At 40.0% G+C, this 20,391-nt stretch overlaps 1 protein-coding gene across 2 annotated transcripts; it reads left to right on the top strand.

The window, feature by feature from the left end:
• Positions 1-1,429: 1,429 nt before the first annotated feature.
• Positions 1,430-20,121, top strand: rnd3a (Rho family GTPase 3a). 2 transcript variants are annotated; one of them, XM_079808172.1, is made up of 6 exons: positions 1,430-1,751; positions 1,865-1,952; positions 12,672-12,781; positions 14,574-14,708; positions 16,759-16,815; positions 16,959-20,120. In XM_079808172.1, the coding sequence occupies exons 1-6, from the start codon at positions 1,602-1,604 to the stop codon at positions 17,205-17,207; spliced, it is 789 nt and encodes a 262-aa protein (XP_079664298.1). In that variant the 5' UTR covers positions 1,430-1,601; the 3' UTR covers positions 17,208-20,120. The 2 variants fall into 2 exon arrangements, with proteins under 2 accessions (XP_079664298.1, XP_079664299.1); XM_079808173.1 differs by lacking the exon at positions 16,759-16,815 and having other exon boundaries at positions 16,959-20,121.
• The last annotated feature ends 270 nt before the right edge of the window (positions 20,122-20,391 follow it).

The following is a 20,391-nucleotide window of genomic DNA, read 5'->3' as shown; positions in this document are numbered from 1 at the left end:
CAACCCAATTTCTGGGTTAAAACAACTCAATTGCTGGGTTAAAACAACTCAATTGCTGGGTTAGTCCATTTTCAACCCAACTAAGGTTATTTTTAACCCAGCATTTTTTGAGTGTATTAAACTGAACGAGAAGATGCAAATCAAAAGTAAGAGCTTTATGAAAGGCACTTATTGTGAATGAAAGATTTATAAAGATGAAACACGTATTTTGTGTACACTCTAAAAAATGCTGGGTTAATAATAACCCAAGTTGGGTTGAAAATGTACTAACCCAGCAATTGGGTTGTTTTAACCCAGCGGTTGGGTTAAATGTTTGCTTAAAACAACCCAATTTCTGGGTTAAAACAACCTAATCGCTGGGTTAAAACAACCCAATTTCTGGGTTAAAACAACCCAATTTCTGGGTTAAAACAACCCAATTTCTGGGTAAAAACAACCTAATCGCTGGGTTAAAACAACCCAATTTCTGGGTTAAAACAACCCAATTTCTGGGTAAAAACAACCTAATCGCTGGGTTAAAACAACCCAATTTATGGGTTAAAACAACTCAATCGCTGGGTTAAAACAACCCAATCGCTGGGTTAAAACAACCCAATTTATGGGTTAAAACAACTCAATCGCTGGGTTAAAACAACTCAATCGCTGGGTTAAAACAACCCAATCGCTGGGTTAAAACAACCCAATTTATGGGTTAAAACAACTCAATTGCTGGGTTAAAACAACCCAATTTCTGGGTTAAAACAACCTAATCGCTGGGTTAAAACAACCCAATTTCTGGGTTAAAACAACCCAATTTCTGGGTAAAAACAACCTAATCGCTGGGTTAAAACAACCCAATTTCTGGGTTAAAACAACCCAATTTATGGGTTAAAACAACTCAATCGCTGGGTTAAAACAACCCAATCGCTGGGTTAAAACAACCCAATTTATGGGTTAAAACAACTCAATCGCTGGGTTAAAACAACTCAATCGCTGGGTTAAAACAACCCAATCGCTGGGTTAAAACAACCCAATTACTGGGTTAGTCCATTTTCAACCCAATTTAGATTATTTTTAACCCAGCATTTTTTAGAGTGTAGTGAAAAGGATACGTTGGGGTTTTGTGTGTTGTTCTCACACAATTGAAAATATGCTGAAATGTTTAAAAAAAAGTGCACTTTTGAGATGTTCTGATATTAGTAGGCTACTAAGAGTTTTGAAAATGCACACCTTGCTTGTGAAAATAGTACCGAAGCGAATGAGAACTTGCTAAAAATCAAGCATTTTTGTCATTGGGGATCAGCACAAGTAAAGTCCTACTTCTTCAGGCCTGCAGGGCGCGCTCTTTCCCTCTCCCTGCTGAAGGAAAGGGGAGGATCTCAGGACGTCCTCAAGGACAGCCATTGGTTTACCAGGCGCGTATAAAACACGGCACATACCCAAAAAGTGTAGTTCAAGCAGTTGATGTATATCCCTGCAGGAGAGCGAGAAAGAGGAAGAGAGGGAGAGAGAGAGAGATCAGGACACGGACTGAGGGAACCCGCACCTTTCCAGAGAGATTACAGAAAGCTGTGCGTCTTCTACGGTGAGCTCCTCCGCGGACTTGCGCGTAAAGACAATCAATGAAGGAGAGAAGATCTATACAGAAACTGTCCCTTCAGCCCGGAATGGATCCGAGTCAGAGCCTCAAATGTAAGATCGTGGTCGTGGGGGATAGCCAGTGTGGGAAAACCGCTCTGCTCCACGTTTTTGCCAAGGACTGTTTCCCAGAGGTGAGATGCGTAAAATCCAGCGGGTGCGCAACTTGGATTTGAGCGTGCGCTTTCATTTCCATTGCGTTTAAATGGTCATATTCACACATTTCTCCCATGTTTCTCTATCCTAGAATTACGTGCCCACTGTGTTTGAGAATTACACAGCAAGTTTTGAGATTGACAAGCAGAGAATAGAGCTCAGCCTGTGGGACACCTCAGGTGAGTCTTAAATCAGGTTTAGTCCTGTACCATTACAAACATTATAAAGTGCGAATATATGTTGCTTCAACCCTTCTCAAGACCCTTTGGTGAATACCAGAGCAGGTTTACATCCTGTATTTGATCAAATTGAGTGTTGTGTGTTAAGCCTGGCCTATAATAATATGCATATATTACCATATCCTTGTATTAATGCTGAACTTTAGCTTGTTTAATTTTAGTTGCGCAAGTTAATATATCGTTTGTTATTAGTATGTCAATAGTCATCTTCTGTCATAACCTTTTTGAGTGACATTATCAATAAATAGCATATATTCAATTATAGGTTCAGTTTTTTGAGAAACCTGAAAAAATGACGGTGACAAATGTGCTTGAGATCAAACAATAATTTTTCGGATTACATTTAGTAGCATCGCAGACATCCTTTAAAGACCACAGCAATATTGATACACAGAGTAAATATGCAATAATACCTTGAAAATTGTTTGGCCTTTTTACAATTTTTGCCCTCTGCTGTGATCGTATTCCCCTCAGAAGTTGTGTTTTTATGTCCATTTAGTTAATTTTACGAGATGTTGGTTCGAGACATGTCCAGACTTGTTGTGTCTCTTTATAAAGCCGGTGAACATTTCATCATTTTGATGCATCAGTGTGTTGATGTGATTGTTAGCGCTTACGTTTACGCCTGGAGAGAAATCTGGATTTGTTTAATAGCTTTTCTTTCTTATTCTGAACGGCTGAGCGATTCTTGGTTGTTGAGTCAGTACGACAGCCTGCCAAGCGTTTACTCTCTCTCACACACACACACACACACACACACACACCCTGCTAATACACTCTCACCCCACCCATCTGTGGAATATGATCCATGGACACCTCACTTTTAAGGAATGTTAGGATGGCATCACGGGGAACGTGATGTTTTAAACAAATGAAACTAAAACTGCTGCCACAGCTGGGGTCGTGCTGCAATTCACACGTTTAACAAAACGAAAATTAGAGAAGGGTCCGTCTGAATGGAGGGTGTTGGTGCGCTTCCAGAGCTTGTGCCCAGGAGAGATCAGACCTGATGTCTGGAGGTAATCACAGGCCCTGTAAAGCATCCAGCCAGACGCTGGCCTCTTTGGAGCTTAGCTATGATCTGGGGTAAACTGCATTCAGACCTGATTTGAACCTTTAAGTTGTGTGGTGCGGTGTGTGTGGTCTGAAATAAAGCCACCAAGCTTCTTCTTCAGGATCAACTTTACCAGCCACTGTAGATTTTGCAGCCTGGTGAGGGTCGACCAACACCAAATCAGCCATGTGCAAATTTAGAGTCCGTTCTTGCATCCAAAACCATGTGGCCAGTACTTTCCTAAATCAAGAACCATGTGCCAATCTGACCTGCTGAAAGGCTAGCCCAGCTGGTCACTAGCTTATGTTGTGTTTTGCAAGCTGGTATGCTAGAGTCTAGGCTTGTGAACCGCATGGCTATGCTAGTTCATTAGCTAGCCCAGCACCAAACCAGCCTTGGCAAAAAAAAAGGACATTCATGCTAGTATCGCATAGTAGAATCAGATCTAGAGAACTGAGCGAATTTTCTGAATATGAATCGTGCTAATCTATATTATAAATCTAAATGTGACGTTTTGAGCTATTCCCTAAAAACTAGAGGAATGTGCTACAATCTTGAGAGAAAAATCCAACATCTGGAGTCATGTGCTCAATCCAGAATCAGAGCACTGCAAAAAATGCTCTTCTTACTTAGTATTTTTTTCTTGTTTCCAGTCCAAATATCTAAAAATTCTTAAATCATGATGCATTTACTAGATAAGTAAAATGACTTAAGATATTTTTTTCCTGTTTTCTGGGGGAAAAAAATCAAAATGAAGTGAGTTTTTGCTTAAAACAAGCAAAATTATCTGTCAAAAAAATCTTATTTCTGTTTGGGATCGAAACAAGATTTCAATCAGAAACATCCTATTGGCAGATCATTTTACTTGTTTTAAGCAAAAACTCACTTCATTTAGATTTAATTTTCAAGAAAACAAGAACAAATATCTTATCTAGTAAATGCATCTTGAATTAAGAATTTTTTAGATATTTAGACTAGAAACAAGACAAAATTACTAAGTAAGAAGAGCATTTTTTGCAGTGAGTCTGTCCTAAATTAGAAGTACTTGCCTATATTTTGAGCCAAGTGCTAAATCTACCTCCGGTTTCACAGACAAGCTTAAGCCTAGTCGTAGAAATGCGTTATTGAGCTGGTTTAACTGAAAACAACTTTACCAGTGCCATTGTTTTGTCTCAAGATGCACAGCAGTAATGTTTTTTTTTCTAAGGCATGTTTATAAAATGTCCTAGTTAACCTAAGGCGTAACCCTGGCTTAATCTAAGCCCTGTTTGTGAAACCGGGAGTTTTTACTTAAATTCAGAAAAATTTGAGTCATTTTAAAGCTCAAACTAAAGCTATATCTGATGATAATTCAATGTGTTGTGGTTGAGTTTGGTTTGTGATGTAGGTAGGTACAGCATGTATTGCATAGTAGAATCAGATCTAGAGAACTGAGCACATTTTCTGAATATGAATCGTGTTAAATGTGAATCTATATTATAAATCTAAATGTGACGTTTTGAGCTATTGCCTAAACTAGAGGAATGTGCTACAATCTTGAGAGAAAAATCCAACATTTGGAGTCATGTGCTCAATCCAGAATCAGAGTCTGTCCTAAATTAGAAGTACTTGCCTATATTTTGAGCCAAGTGCTAAATCTACCTCCGGTTTCACAGACAAGCTTAAGCCTAGTCCTAGAAATGCGTTATTGAGCTGGTTTAACAACTTTACCAGTGCCATTGTTTTGTCTCAAGATGCACAGCAATGTTTTTTTTTTTCTAAGGCATGTTTATAAAAATTAACCTAAGGCATAACCCTGGCTTAATCTAAGCCCTGTTTGTGAAACCGGGATTTTTTACTGAAATCCTGAATTTTTTTTAATTTTAAAGCTCAAACTAGAGCTATATCTGATAATTCAATGTTTGGTTTGTGATGTAGGTGTGTTGGGCTGACAGATGTCTGGTACTGACGTTTGGATATGTAGTTAGTTGCTTGTGTCAGGCTTCCAGTCTGCTGTTCATTACGGTGTAAGTTATTGTGTCAGAGCCAAGCTCCAAGGTCTCCCCAGTGTGTGTGCGGTCTTTCCTCTCAAAAAAAAGTCCAGGATTTAACAAGTTCCAAACCCACCTGAGCACATTCCTGGTAATGAGAGAAAGATGCGGACTAGGCAACCTTGTGTGTTTGCCCTCATATAATCTTACATTTATTTCTTTGAGTGTTTCTGAATAGTCGATGAATTCGGGGGTTGCTCCTAGAACGGATAGTTTCTTGGCATCTCCTCTTTTTGTTGCTTTGTTTCCAACAGCTGCCACCCCCATCAACCAAGATACAGGCTGCTCCTGTCATTGTCCACAAATCAGCTGTTGAGTCACGACCCCATTCACCATTCAGCTGGCAATATCCGTCACTGATCCGCCATGGACCCATTGATACAGTAGAATACAAGCGTCCCGAATGCAAACAGTTCGCTTTCGAGAACGTACGACCAAGGGTTTTTGTGTCGAGTACAAAAGAGGGGAATACAAATGTGTTTTAGTTTTGATTGAGCTCAACATCTTTTATGCTGCGTTCACACCGAACGAGAATAGAGCGTCAAATTCACGTCTAGTTGGATGCTTGAACATTTCGAATCCACTTTGCTGCGCCCATTTTGCTGTGTATAAATTGAGCGTTTGAAGCAAAATAGACGTGCGTTCAAGGCGCTCCAGGAGAAATATGTCACAAAACAGGGGTTTTCAAACTTTATGATGCCAAGGACCCCCAAATATGATGAACCTTTATGAGGAACCCCCTTCCTAAAATTCATTTATGTATTTTTATGTATGAAAAAACAATTAAACTGTTAGATAAATAGTAAGTGTTATGAATACATTATGAATACATATTGGATGTACAATTAAAAATGATTTGTATAAGCAACTTTCGCCATAAATGTGTGTAAGCCGCTCACAGACTGTGTTAAGAAAACCGCCTTACAACCGCAGAGAGCGAGATAAAGGACTATAGTGAGAAAAACTCACTAGAAAGATACAAAGCAAACATATACAATTCTGGAAGTATGTATACGGCAAGAAAGATCCTTCGATTTGCTTCGTTTTTTTATTCTCTGAAATTGAGGTTTGAAAACCCCTTTCATAAAACACCACTCTGCCTCTTTTCATTTTCATAAAAAAATAATATTAAACATTAATAGCCACACAAATGTGGTTCAGGCAACGCACATCTTGATTATCTTCACTGCATGTATATTTATAACAAACGAAATATAAAACGCAACCATGCCTCTTTTCGTTTACATTTAAAAACAAATATTAAACGCAACCATGCCTCTTTTCGTTTACATTTAAAAACAAATATTAAACGCATTAATATGAGCATGTATATGATTATCACTGTAATAAAATGAAATATGACATAAAATACAACCCAGTCTCTTTTTGTTAAATGTCAGTTTATGTGTGATTTAATAATAGCCATTATAAAAGTAAAAGGTATAAGAAGCTATACAATAAATAAAGCTAACAATTCAGTCACACAAAGTTGGCGCTAGTACAACGGTAAAGTTAAATATCCTAAAAAAAATTAAGTTATGAAACTTCTCTTTGCCCTCAGTCAAAACGATTTTGTAGGCAACAAATGATCGATTCATGAGAGCAAAGATCGGCCGTTAGATCTACACAAGACGAATTATATGTCATGTTTAACCACTACAGGCCATCAGAGCCAGCGGCAGACGGCAGAAGGACTGGCCGAGGAAAGGCTGCTCTCGCCGGGGTTAATGAGCGCTGAGCACCGCTGATCCACTGGAGCTCACAACTCCAAAAACACAAGATTAAATTTTTTAAATAGGCGCTCTCTTTATAAATAAACCACAGATTTGAGCTTTAAACAACTACATTCTCACCTGAAAAAGTCTTAAAACTGCATCTTGTGACACAATAAACAGTAGTATTTTTAAATTATGTGGGTTTCTCATCTGCTATTGACTTGTCACTTCACCACGTGACCGCAGCAAGCAGGCTCCTGATTGGTTAATGCGACGCGAATAGACGCCAAAGTTTAGATTTTCCAACCCGGGCGTGCGAATGAGGTGCGAATGAGGCGTCTTTACATTGACATGATGGAAATCACTCGCTCCAGATGCTCAATTTGCGTTCGGTGTGAACGGACTGTTGTCCATTCTTGTGTTTGTTAAAGGGTTAGTTCACCCAAAAATGAAAATTCCGTCATTAATTCCTCACCCTCATGTCGTTCGACACCCGTCAGACCTCCGTTCATCTTCGGAACACAAATGAAGATATTTTAGTTGAAAGCTGATGGCTGAGAAAGGCTTCAGATAGGCCTCCATTGGCATTCAGTACATTTACACTCACAAGACCCATAAAAGGCACTAAAAACGTCTTCCGTGTGTGCCTCCACAACGCATGCGCGAGAATATGACGTAGCGCCGGCGTTCGGGAATCCATGAAATGCACACTTTAACCCCATTTTGAGCACTACGCCGAGACCTAAAGCGCGATCAATGTAGAATTCAACAGCTTAGACACGCGCGTCTTCCTCTGCTCGTAAACAAATCTCTTCTGGGTCATGTGTCCGAACGCCGGATCTGCGTCATATTCTCGCGCATGCGTCGTGGAGACACACACGGAAGACAAGAACAAGTTGGATAAAGGTGTTATTTAGATTTTTTGCGCACAAAAACTATTGTCGTCGCATCGTAAAATTATTGTAGAGTCACTGTGGTGAGATGGACTTTGTAATGATGTTTTAAGTGCCTTTTATGGGTCTTGTGAGTGTGAATGTACTGAATGCCAATGGAGGCCTATCTGAAGCCTTTCTCAGCATCAGCTTTCAACAAAAATATCTTCATTTGTGTTCCGGAGATGAACGGAGGTCTGACGGGTGTCGAACGACATGAGGGTGAGGAATTAATGACAGAATTTTCATTTTTGGATGAACTAACCCTTTAAAACGATTCCCGTTCACAGCTATGAAAAACAGAACAATCTTTTGTCACCATTTCAAAGTGCTGTTGTCAGTCCACTGCACGAATGTTGGGTTCCTTGAGTATATTGATCCTAGGGCTCATTCTAAATCTGAAACCCAATTGTGTATGTGCATGTATTGTGTGTTATACGACACACAAGAAGCCAAGTCAGGATAACACTACCACCGGAGACGAGGGACCGAGTGCTCTCTGATCTTCTCGATGGCCATGAGCATGCGTGTGTATATCCCCTAATAGCCGATCCTCTGTGGAATCGGACCCCTTCCCCCATCTCGGCTCTTCCAGACACTTATTGACCAGAAACCCCCTGCCGATATGAAGCCAGGATCTTGACATGCCTGTCTCAAAGGTTCCTTATCCACCAGTCAGACCATGGTCAATCAATATATACACACACTGCTCTGGGATTGTTTTGTTCCTTTGTGAGTTGTACATTTTTGCAATAAGCATATTGTTTCAGATAAGCGCCACATTCAGTCCATTGTTCCTCAAGCGTCCTATCTCTTTGCTCCCCTAGGGCCGGTGAAAGATACACGGTCATGACACACTTCGATTGGATGGCGTCTTTGAATTTGCAACTTTGGTTGGGTGACCTTGTGAGATGTCAGCTGAAATGTTTGATCAGATTGCTGAAAGCTGGAATGGATACTTCTTTGCAAAAATGTAATGTGAATCTCTAAGCCTAATGGGGCGTTCACACCAGAAACGAATGAAGCGTTTCGCGCGAGTGATTTACATGTTAAGTCAATGCAAAGACGCGACTGAGGCGATTCTGATCCTGATTGGCACCGCGTTTACCAATCTGGAGCTTGCTCTAGTAGTGACAACAGTGACAAAATCATATGCGGATACCCGGAGCTGTACGATACATCTTCATACTTTTATAGAAACAGGGATAAAAAGGATCTTGCTTGGAAGAAAGTGAGTGAGTTGGACAATCTGGTAAGTTGTAAAAAACGCTCTTTACTCAATTTGAGCTCTACATAGGGTGATTTCAGGGTGATTGGGACACTTTTTGTCATTGAAATGACTTGGAAAAAGTGTCCCAATCACCCTGAAATTCACCCTATTGAGTACAAGCTAGCTAAAGCCGGTAAATTGAGCTTATTCGCCGTATTTTAAAACAATCCATGTCAGCCATTTTGTAACGAGACGAGCTGCTGGCAGAAGCTCCTCCCATGACGCGATTTCCCGTCTGTTGTGAAGTAAATGTCAAGCGTGAATGAAGCGAGTAAACTCAATGTTCAAGTGTCCAGCTACGCGCGAATAGCACGATTTATTTGCCAAGTCGCGTCTGGTGTGAACGCACAGTAAGGACTTGCCTAACGCATAGAAACTCTGCAATGTGATGTATTTTACACTGAAATCGGCTATTGGGAAATAGTTTGGTATTCATTGAGATTTGATTGGATCTTGAAAAGTGGCCATTTATGGTCGAGAATCTCTACTAGTTGAATATCCTAGAGGGATATATTCGCATCCTGTTACTCGCGGGATAACTTTGTTTTTCGCATCACTCGCGCAGTGTTGGGGGTAACGCATTACAAGTAACTTGAGTTACGTAATCAGATTACTTTTTCAAGTAACTAGTAAAGTAACGCATTACTTTTCAAATTTACGACAAAATATCTGAGTTACTTTTTCAAAAAAGTAACACAAGTTACTTTTGCACATTTATTTGACTGACAGCTCTCCTGTCCTCATGTTGAGAAAAATCGAGAGTAAGTGCAGAGGCGTGTGTGTAAATGTGTTATTGTAGTTCTAGACTACTAATTTATTCATCTCACTTGCACAATAAAGATTCTGTACTCCTCAAAATGAATAAAATCAGTCAAATGCAAAATCGGAGTACTATGCAAACCTCAAATATATAAATGTTAAATAAAACAAATATTTTTATGCATTTAATCTACCTTTATTGACTAATGTCTTGCTGGTGACCTTTGATGATTCAGTTAAACCATGAGCAAATATTACTCGATTTTATGTTTTTATTGGTAAAACTTTTCTCCTGCGTGCTATTCTTCCATTATCCAGAATGGCAGCACATTTTTACCTCAGCCTGAGGCTTATTATTTCAATTTTGGTATGAAGAGGTCTTTACATTTACAAAAAAATTACAAAAATATAACTTTTTTTTGCGATTACAAATATACAAATCTAGTTTAATTTCGAAAAAACAATGAAAACAAGCTGCAGAGTTACACCAGGGACATTATTAAGAAGGTACATTGATTTTCATGTTGTCTTTAGAGCTAAAAAAAAAAAGCGTTTGAGGGTTGCATTTGGAAGTTAAATCATAAATGAATCTAAGTAAAGTGTTTGTTTGATATTGTTTTACATTCTTTGCACTTAATTTTATTTTGTAAATGAGTATCATTCAGCCATTGCATGTTTTTTCAAAGTCTTGACCTAAGATGTTATCTAACCTCCTTAATCCAACCCTTGACCGTTATCAGCAAGAGGAGACCTCATTATCAACTAACCCCCGAAAACAAAAACGTTCCCGGGATCATTTGAATGGGCTCCTGCCGGGACAGGCTCTCTCAGACCCTCTCCTCAAAGCTGGTCAGCTATTGTCGGTCGGATCATATTTCTAACCTCTGCGATTTAGGCCCACATGCCTCACATTCCTGTGAGGAAAGGTTTGCTCTCGTACTCCACAAAGCGGCTATTGTGTGGTGGGCCGTCGGGGGAAAAAAAGTGCCGTTATGTTCTCTGAAATGATTCTTACCTTGTTAGTCAAGGAGGAAATTAAATTCAGGAGGAACTGATGTGGAGTACTTGTAGTACAGAAAAGCTTGTAATAGTTGGGATTTTGTATATGGTTTATATTTACTTTGCAGAGTTGGAGAATTGTGTCTGTTTATTGCTTTGTTTTGATGTAGATCAAGAAGACAGTGAGGGATCTAAGCCAAAAAAAACGCCAACGGCCAAGTGTGTGTGTGTGTGTGTGTGTGTGTGTATGCGTGTGCTTTTACATGGTCGTAGTTACCACATGTTTAGAGAAGCATTTGAGTCCATCAGCTGTCAGTATCCCTCACACACATACACACTTGTGTGTGTGTGTGTGTGTGTGTGTGTGTGTGTGTGTGTGTGTGTATTAAGGAATGTAGTGTGTGCTGTTATAGCTATGGTTTCCCACAAGTGTGTGTGTCACTGCAGTTAGCTATTACTTACACAGATACAGATACACACTCAGCAGGGTTTGGATTTATGTGTGCACTGGACAGAGAAATAAAATTATGTGTTTAGTGAGCTGTTTAGATGTGTGTGTGTGTGTGTGTGTGTGTGTGTGTGTGTGTGTGTGTGTGTGTGGACTGGTAATCCCTACGTTATGGGGACAAAATGTCCCCACAAAGATGGCAATATCCGAAATCCTCATCCTTGTGGGGACATTTTTAGGTCCCCATGAGGAAAACATCTTATAAATCAGACTAAGTGATGTTTTTTGAAAATGTAAAAATGCAGAATGTCTCCTGTGATGGGTAGGTTTAGGGGCTGTGTGTGTGTGTGTGTGTGTGTGTGTGTGTGTGTGTGTGTGTGTGTGTGTGTGTGTGTGTGTGTGTGTGTGTGATGGGTAGGTTTAGGGGCAGGGGCAGTGTAGGGGGATAGAATATATACGGTATGTACGGTATAAAAACCATTACGCCTATGGAAAGTCCCCATAAAACATGAAAACCCAACATGTGTGTGTGTGTTAAAATAACTTTGATAATTAGATCTAGATATACCGATATAGTTACTACTTGACATTACAAATCAGTGAATAAATTGATTAAACCATAATCGAAAGCAAATGCGTCTCTTGTGAAACAGTGAAATGTTGTCCGAGTTGTTTTCTTGTTTTTTGGCCTGTAGCTGTGGCTGGAATATGAGCTGTAAAGTCCTGCGGCTGCATGTGTTTTCAACTTCACATTTTTCTACTAAACTTCTGGCACTGTGAATTATCATTCTGTCAAACTAAACAGCCCTCCCTTTCCTCCATCTCTCGTAAACACCACTTCTGTCCTGGAATCTGGCACGTTATAAATGTGTTTGTCCTGTGTGGATTTTACATACAGTGTCTGGCAGAGTTAGCGGCGGGTGGGAATGCTTCGTTCTGTCAGAGTAAATCCTGGATTGTACCGTCCTCACAAAGAAAAACATCTCCGGTTTTAGCCAGGAGGGAAATGCTACATCTGGCAAGGGTCTAGTTATTAGCTGTGTTTGCTAAGGCAAGCATCAGTATTTTTATTGCTCATACTTTGAGTTTTTTGTGCAAGTCTTGTGTTAATCATATCATAATTTACCACAAGCTAAACTAATCCGCATTGCACCAGTGATAATGAACTGGAAGTGTTCTGTTTAAAGGCCTTTTCATTCCTCCAGGAAGGCAAAAGCGTGCATTTATGTGTAAAAGTTTCATGTTCAGTGTGTCTGAAAAGGGGCTTCAGTGGTTTAAAAATTCATGAATGCTTTCAAATTACCGTCTGTACTGTCACCGAGTGAAAGTTAAATGACGTTAAGTAATATTTTGACAGCCCTCCAGACAGAACCACTGTCCTTTAGTTATTTGTGCGTGCGAATGTTCAAGCAAACTTGTTCTTCCTGACCAATCCACCTTTTTGTGTTACAGGCTCCCCATATTATGACAACGTCAGGCCGCTCTCCTATCCAGATTCGGACGCCGTCATCATATGTTTTGACATCAGCCGGCCGGAGACCCTGGACAGCGTCCTAAAGAAGGTGAACATTTTTACACAATGTAGGAACTGAGATGCTTAATGTGAACTAAACGACTAGGATATTCCTTTATTAATATCCATTGTTGTTCCTGGAATGATATTGATACCAACCAATCAGTTTCTAGGACTGGGGTTGGGGTCTTGAACATTCCCGTCAACCCGTCAGAATTTAGGATTAGAGTTGGGATTCAGGGATTGACAACATTGCTATCAACCAATCAGATTCTAGGACTGGGGTTGGGGTCTTGAACTTTCCCGTCAACCCGTCAGAATTTAGGATTAGAGTTGGGATTCAGGGATTGACAACATTGCTATCAACCAATCAGATTCTAGGACTGGGGTTGGGGTCTTGAACTTTCCCGTCAACCCGTCAGAATTTAGGATTAGAGTTGGGATTCAGGGATTGACAACATTGCTATCAACCAATCAGATTCTAGGACTGGGGTTGGGGTCTTGAACTTTCCCATCAACCCGTCAGAATTTAAGATTAGAGTTTGGTTTTTAGGGATTGAATGACATTGCTATCAACCAATCAGATTCTAGGACTGGGGTTTTGGTCTTAAAGAACATTCCCATCAACCCGTCAGAATTTAAGATTAGAGTTTGGTTTTTAGGGATTGAACAACATTGCTATCAACCAATCAGATTCTAGGACTGGGGTTTTGTTCTTGAAGAACATTCCCATCAACCCGTCAGAATTTAGGATTAGAGTTTGGTTTTTTGGGATTGAACGACATTTCTATCAACCAATCAGATTCTAGGACTGGGGTTGGGGTCTTGAACATTCCCATCAACTCATCAGAATTTAGGATTAGAGCTGGGATTCAGGGATTGAATGACATTGCTATCAACCAATCAGATTCTAGGACAGGGGTTGGGGTCTTGAAGAACATTCCCATCAACTCATCAAAATTTAGGATTAGAGTTTGGTTTTTTGGGATTGAACAACATTGCTATCAACCAATCTGATGTTAAGGATCCAAAAAGACATGCAACCTTAATTTTATGTTGTTGACAAAGGAAAAATGTTTTATAGTCTAAGTAGTTGACTATCTTAAGTAGTCTAAGTTGTTCTTTGTGATCTGCCCACTCTTTGTTGCATCCAAATAAAGTCGTCCTTTGTTTGGTAGGGTTGGATGTCTTCTTGTAGACTCTCAGCCTGGGGTCAGGTGTCTGAAATGCCCCATGGCTCTGTTTCACTCGATTAGGCCCCCCTTGATAGTATTACGCTGGCATTAACTAGACCATGTGAGTGGAAGTTCAGCCCGATTTGTCTTAAAACGGTTGAAATCTGGGTTGCAGAATCGGAAATACGATCAGGCTACACGTGAGTCCCAGCTAGTGCTGTCTCCAGCGACTCTGAGGCCTCTGGGAGCCAGAGGTGAGCACAAAAGGATCATGGGAACGAGGGAATGTAGGGTGTCCGTGTTCCTGTGTGAACAATCGTATGGCTGTGTTGTACCCGCCTGTCTCCCGCCAGATTAAATCCGGCGATTCAATGCCACACCGACACAAAAAAATGCTTTGTTTGGGAAGGACAGGAATGCAGATCACCTGTAGCATTGTTGGGAGGATACACACCCTGAAAAGCAGTCATTACAGCGCAAGCTTTATCCCCCGCAGGAAGCATGTGCCTCACCTCTAGCAAGGAAGATTAATGAAAAAAGGGATGGGATGGAACGTGATCCGCTAAGAGAATGAGAACAGGAAACACTTGTTCTTGTCTTTTGTCCTCTGGATCAAGGCCAGTTGGTTTCATCTTTCCGTGTTGGTTTTGTGTCTTTCCCTCACAGTGGAAAGGAGAGATCCAGGAATTCTGTCCCAACACAAAGATGCTCCTCGTGGGTTGCAAGTCAGACCTTAGAACGGACCTCACGACTTTAGTGGAGCTGTCCAATCACAGACAGACGCCGGTGTCCTATGATCAGGTGGGTGGTTCTCTTATAAACTGCAATTTGGTTGGACGGCATTGAGACACTCAACTTCAGGGGCCGGATTCACGAAAATCTTCTTAAGAAAGAAGTTACGAACTTCTTAGAATTTATCTTGAGAATTTTCTTAAGTGTTGAGAAAATTCTTAAGAAGTTCTCAAATATTTTCTTAAAGGGTCAGTTCACCCAAAAATTAAAATTCTGTCATTAATTACTTACCCTCATGTCGTTGGACACCCGTCAGACCTCCGTTCATCTTCAGAACACAAATGAAGATATTTTAGTGTAAATCTGATGCTCTGAAAGGCCTCCATTGGCTCAATGCACTTTACACTCTCAAGACCCTTAAAAGACACTAAAGACGTCGTTACAAAGTCCATCTCACTACAGCGGTTCTACAATAACTTTATGAATCGGCGAGAATAGTTTTTGTGCGCAAAAAAACCCTAAATAACGACTTATATAGTGATGACGATTTCAAAACACTGCATCATGAAGCTTTGAAGCGTTATGAATCAGTGAGTCGATTCAGCAGTTTGGCGGTTTGACACGCGATCCGAATCATGAGTCGACTCACTGATTCATAACGCGTCGAAGCTTCATGAGGCTGTGTTTTGAAATCGTCATCACTATATAGGTCGTTATTTAGGGTTTTTTTGCGCACAAACTATTCTCGCCGATTCATAAAGTTATTGTAGAGCCGCTGTAGTGAGATGGACTTTGTAACGACGTCTTTAGTGTCTTTTAAGGGTCTTGAGAGTGTAAAGTGCATTGAGCCAATGGAGGCCTTTCAGAGCATCAGATTTACACTAAAATATCTTCATTTGTGTCTGAAGATGAACGGAGGTCTGACGGGTGTCCAACGACATGAGGGTAAGTAATTAATGACAGAATTTTCATTTTTTGGTGAACTAACCCTTTAAGAAAATGTTTAGGGGAATACAAAATATTCTTATATTTTTTCTTAAGTCAGAAATTAAGAAGAAATTGGCAGTTAATAATTTCATTCTTAAGAGTGTTTTGTGAATCCGGCCCCAGATCTTTAATTTGCCTCGTTATCTAACGCCCATCTTATTACTTTACCAGTAATTACGTTTAGCAGCAAAGGCAGCTCCGCAACATTGCAATGGATTGGGTTCCTAATCTAATCCGTGCATTGGGTGATAGTGCTAAATCTTCCTGTGCACAAAGCTAAACTTAATTAATTGCTTGCAGTAATCGTAGCACTTCATGAACAAATTACGACAGAGTTGTTAGCTGAGTTGCTGATTAACCCTCAGAGCCCGACGGCATCGCCCACGACGTCACACGGCACCTCCGATAAATATCTATATTATTTCATGAAACTTTTATCGATTTTCTTACCGTTTTTTCCAGCAGAAAGCTAACAAGCTAGCCATCACGGTGGTGTCTTTGGTGTCTTTGTAGCCTACAGAAGGTTTTCTATCCAGCCTGGAACATGTGAATCTTTTTGGAGTTGTTCAGCAATAAATCAAAACGCTTACATCCAAGATATATCCACTTGATGTCCATAATTTATAAATTTTCCGTCATTTTTGCCGCTTGCGCGATGCTAGCTGCCATTTTGGATGAGGGTGTGCGTCATTACGCATGAACCACAGCTCTGTTATTGTGGATAGAGAGAGAGACGCACGGCTAGTGTTGAGGATAGAGAGAGAGAGACGCGCTGCAGTTTTTAGTAGTTTTGTGGAGAAAGTTTGAGGAAAAAATGTTTGAGGAGAAAGTTTGAGGAGAAGTTCCTGATAGGAACTGTTTTGAGGCTTGGCACCAGTAAATATCCAAAATCCAAAGAGGCCAAAAGCGCCTGGACTTTTTTTGGAAAAATGTAAATAGTTTTGGTTCTGTATAAGTTATCATGTTTATTCCTGAGTTCCAGGACTCTAAAGACTTGAACAAACTGTTTTCCAGAGGAAATATGCTTAGCTTTTATTTATTTGTGTGTGTTTTCAATAAATATTTGAGTGATTCAATTTCCGTTTTATGTTTTCATTTGTCTTTATGGTCCCATAACTTATTTTACATTCAGGTGACATCAATGCAACACAAATATACTGACAGAGCAACTTGTCTTGAAAAAAAAGAGGTGTGTCAATTGTCTGTGCACAACAGGGTTGATGTTTTACAAGCTTTTTTAGTAAATAACACCAGGCGGAAAATTAATTGTAAAAATACCCTTAGGTCTTAAAGTGTTAAAAGCTCATTATGTCCCTTTTCTTTCTCTTCTAGGGTTCAGCTATGGCTAAGCAGATATCCGCACCTTATATCGAATGCTCCGCGGTGCAGTCGGAGAACAGCGTGCGGGACATTTTCCACGTCGCGACGTTGGCCTGTGTAAATAAGAACAACAAAAACATCAAGCGCAACAAATCGGCACGCGCCACCAAACGCATATCGCACATGCCTAGCCGACCGGATCTTGCCGCCGTTTCAACAGACCTGCGCAAAGACAAAGCAAAGAGTTGCACGGTCATGTAGCGCAAGGTCTCCGGGGGGAAAGATTCATTCTGGGAAACGGTGAGGGTGGACTGTGGAAGCAAGAAAGGTCTGGAATTGCCTCCATAGACAAAGAGCAAAGAGCGGGAGTGTTTACTCGATGTCCCTGAGGGTTCCACTTGTTGGACGTAAACCCCGACCATCTCTTTTAAACGTATCCACTCAGCAGGAGGATGTCACCACCCTCTGGGCCAATGGGAGGCCTTCCTTCCTGCTCCTGGATGTGAAACTGCTTCCTCTCCGGAGGGTTCCTTCTGCTACAGGAAAGGAAGGAGGAAGTAGAATCACATAACCATTGAGTCCAGAGTTCCGCTGAGCTTTGGTTCACAGCTATTTTTAAAAGATGCACGTTTCGGTTGGTATTTAACGATTGCGCAACAAACGGCGAAGGGGAGGAGGACTTCCATAATGGCGAAATTTGGACACTTGGAACTCTTGCTTCCTTCTTTTCGAGTCTAAATGAGGAAGAGACGAGCGTGTATCACTGTGGTTACAGATCACTTCCTCCTTCGATCCTTCTCGGTCTGTTTTGTTTCTTCTGTAGACCAAGAGCACGAGTTTGTGTGTGTGGTTTTCGTTTTCTAATGCTAAGCTCAGCTAAAACCGTCACCATGGATACGCCGCTGGTATATTTGAACTCGCACTGTTTTCTCTAGAACTCCTCATAATCACATCACGGTTCATTAGGATTCAGAAAAAGAAAAAACCAAAGAACTGGAAGGTTTTCAAGTCGGATGACTCGATGTTTGACGTTCTGGAGTGCATGATGGATGTGTATTTGGTGGATCAATGAGAGTTTCTTTCACGGTTCTGTAAGAACACTTCTTTAAAGGCCGCGCGAATACAACATTTGAGAATTGACCTGATCGTTTAGTATTCATTTGCATTCGGTTTTATCCCTGAAGGGGCGTTCACATTGACAGAGACATCTGGAAGTCATACATTTGCAATGAGGGTTGGTGATTTGAGGCCAGCAGAGAACATTTACACTGCAATGCAGTTTCAACTTCATGCAAATCTGGAACAAAACGAAATGCAAAATGCAGTTAGCATGCTAATTTAAGCATTTCCGCTCAATTTTGAAAATATAAGACACAAAAAATGTTTTTAAAACACATTTCAGTTGAAATCTTACTAAACAAGAAGAAACTAATTGATCATTGTGTAGAAACGCGTAGTTGACCGTTGTAACACCTTTTGCAATTTTTAGCAAAAAAACATTTATACTGGAATAACCAATTTATTATATCATAAACTTCAATCTGTCAACTGCTGAAACAATGTATTTAAGTGGTTTTATGGAATATGTACAGGTTGCAAAATTGATTGACCGTTTCGCGCGAGTGATTTACATGTTAAGTCAATGCAAAGACGCGAATTGGCCGTTTGAGGCGTGATTCGCGCGAGTAGAAACATTTTTGCAGATATTCGCGCCGCGTTAACCAATCAGGAGCTTGCTCTAGTAGTGACAACAATGAGGAAAAAAACGTATGGTTTATATTAACCCTCTGGTGCTCTTCGGTCATTTCTGACCGGAAAATTTTATGTTTTGAAATGTTAAAAATCACAGCTTCATCGGAATGATATGAAACTTGGTGACTTTTCTAGCATTAGGCATGTAAACACACAAAAAAATTGGGGTCATGATTCGAGCATGCTAATTAGTCGTGTAAAAAAAAAGTAGCGTTTATTGTCTTCGGTCATAAATGACCGACCATAGGAAATTAATGGGAAATCGGCAAAAACACACAAATTCTCTGAATATTTGTGTGTACAATCTACAAATCGGCCACAATGCTGAAAAAAAGTACACAGCAGTGAAGGGGTGACACTCTAAAACATCAAGAGTGTGATATCGACACATCCACTCACACACACACACACACACACACTTATACACACACACATATGAAAAACTGAACCTATGAACCGCATTTAGAAATTTAAAAAATCACAGCTTCATCAGAATGATATGAAACTTGGTGACTTCTAGCATTAGTACATCAGAAAGAAAAGTAATTTTTTAGCTCAAAAACAATCTTTCGTAGAGAACTCCGATAACTTGTGTCATCACTCTAGATTGTTTCTGATTGGAGAAATTCAAGGTGTTACAACTGTCCCTGGTCTCCCCTACTAGAAACCAATATCATAGCAAGATTTCATCTCTGTCAATGTGAATGTCACATAAGAATGATAGTTAAACAAGCACAAAACTAGCTTTTCATTGTAAACCGTCGTCCGCTGTAAAATGTTACTTAACATTTGTGCCTTTTGTGACATCTGTGAAAAATCGTTTAAGCACAATTGTTCAAATGATAATCAAATTCAAGGTCATATTAAAAGAAGAGAAATGCTCTCCTCTCTCTACTAAACTATGCAGTCTGCTTCTGAACACACACGAGAGGATTGAGGAAAAACAATTAATTCTCATTCTTTCTCCTTCAAAACTCAAATTTGTTTCGACTCGGTATATTGCCTTGCAGAGCCGTGGGAGAATACGCGTTCCACTGTTGTAGTGCTTAAAGTTTCTCAAAACAAAAGCTCGTTTTGCTGCATGTTTATAGTTGCACTTTCTGTTTAAACTTGCGCAAAACACTTTTTTTTTTCTTTGTTTTTAATGGGTCCGAGAGAAAGTTCTCAAATTTGTTTTCACATAAGGCAGTATTACAAATTTCGGTGTGTGTAAATGTTGAGAAATGTGTAGGTGCTTGTAAAAAAAAAACTACAATATGTTTCCCAATGTAGGATGTCTGTACTTTTTTTTTTAATGCCTTCTGTGTGTTGAAGTCCATGTATGTCTGTTTTTGTTGATGTTGCCATAATATTTATTGAATTATATATTTTTTCCCTTAGAAATAAATCCAAAAATAAAATGAAAAAGAATCTTTTTGATATGAAATGTTTTCCTTTTGCTTGTCTTGTGGGTTATGAACTACAGGAGATGTCAGAGTGTATATATACACCGATCAGGCATAACATTATGACCAGGTGAAGTGAATAACACTGATTATCTCTTCATCACGGCACCTTTGTGGACAAAATGTTCACTTGCTACCTAATATATCGCATAGTTGATGTGTTAGAAGCAGGAAAACTGGGCAAGTGTAAGGATTTGAGCGCGTTTGACAAGGACTAAATTGTGATGGTTAGACGACTGGGTCCGACT

Source organism: Gobio gobio, assembly GCF_949357685.1.
Source record: "Gobio gobio genome assembly, chromosome: 24".
Lineage (NCBI taxonomy): Eukaryota > Metazoa > Chordata > Actinopteri > Cypriniformes > Gobionidae > Gobio > Gobio gobio.
The sequence above is the reverse complement of the archived record's forward strand: the minus strand, read 5'-3'. Positions and strand labels throughout refer to the sequence as shown.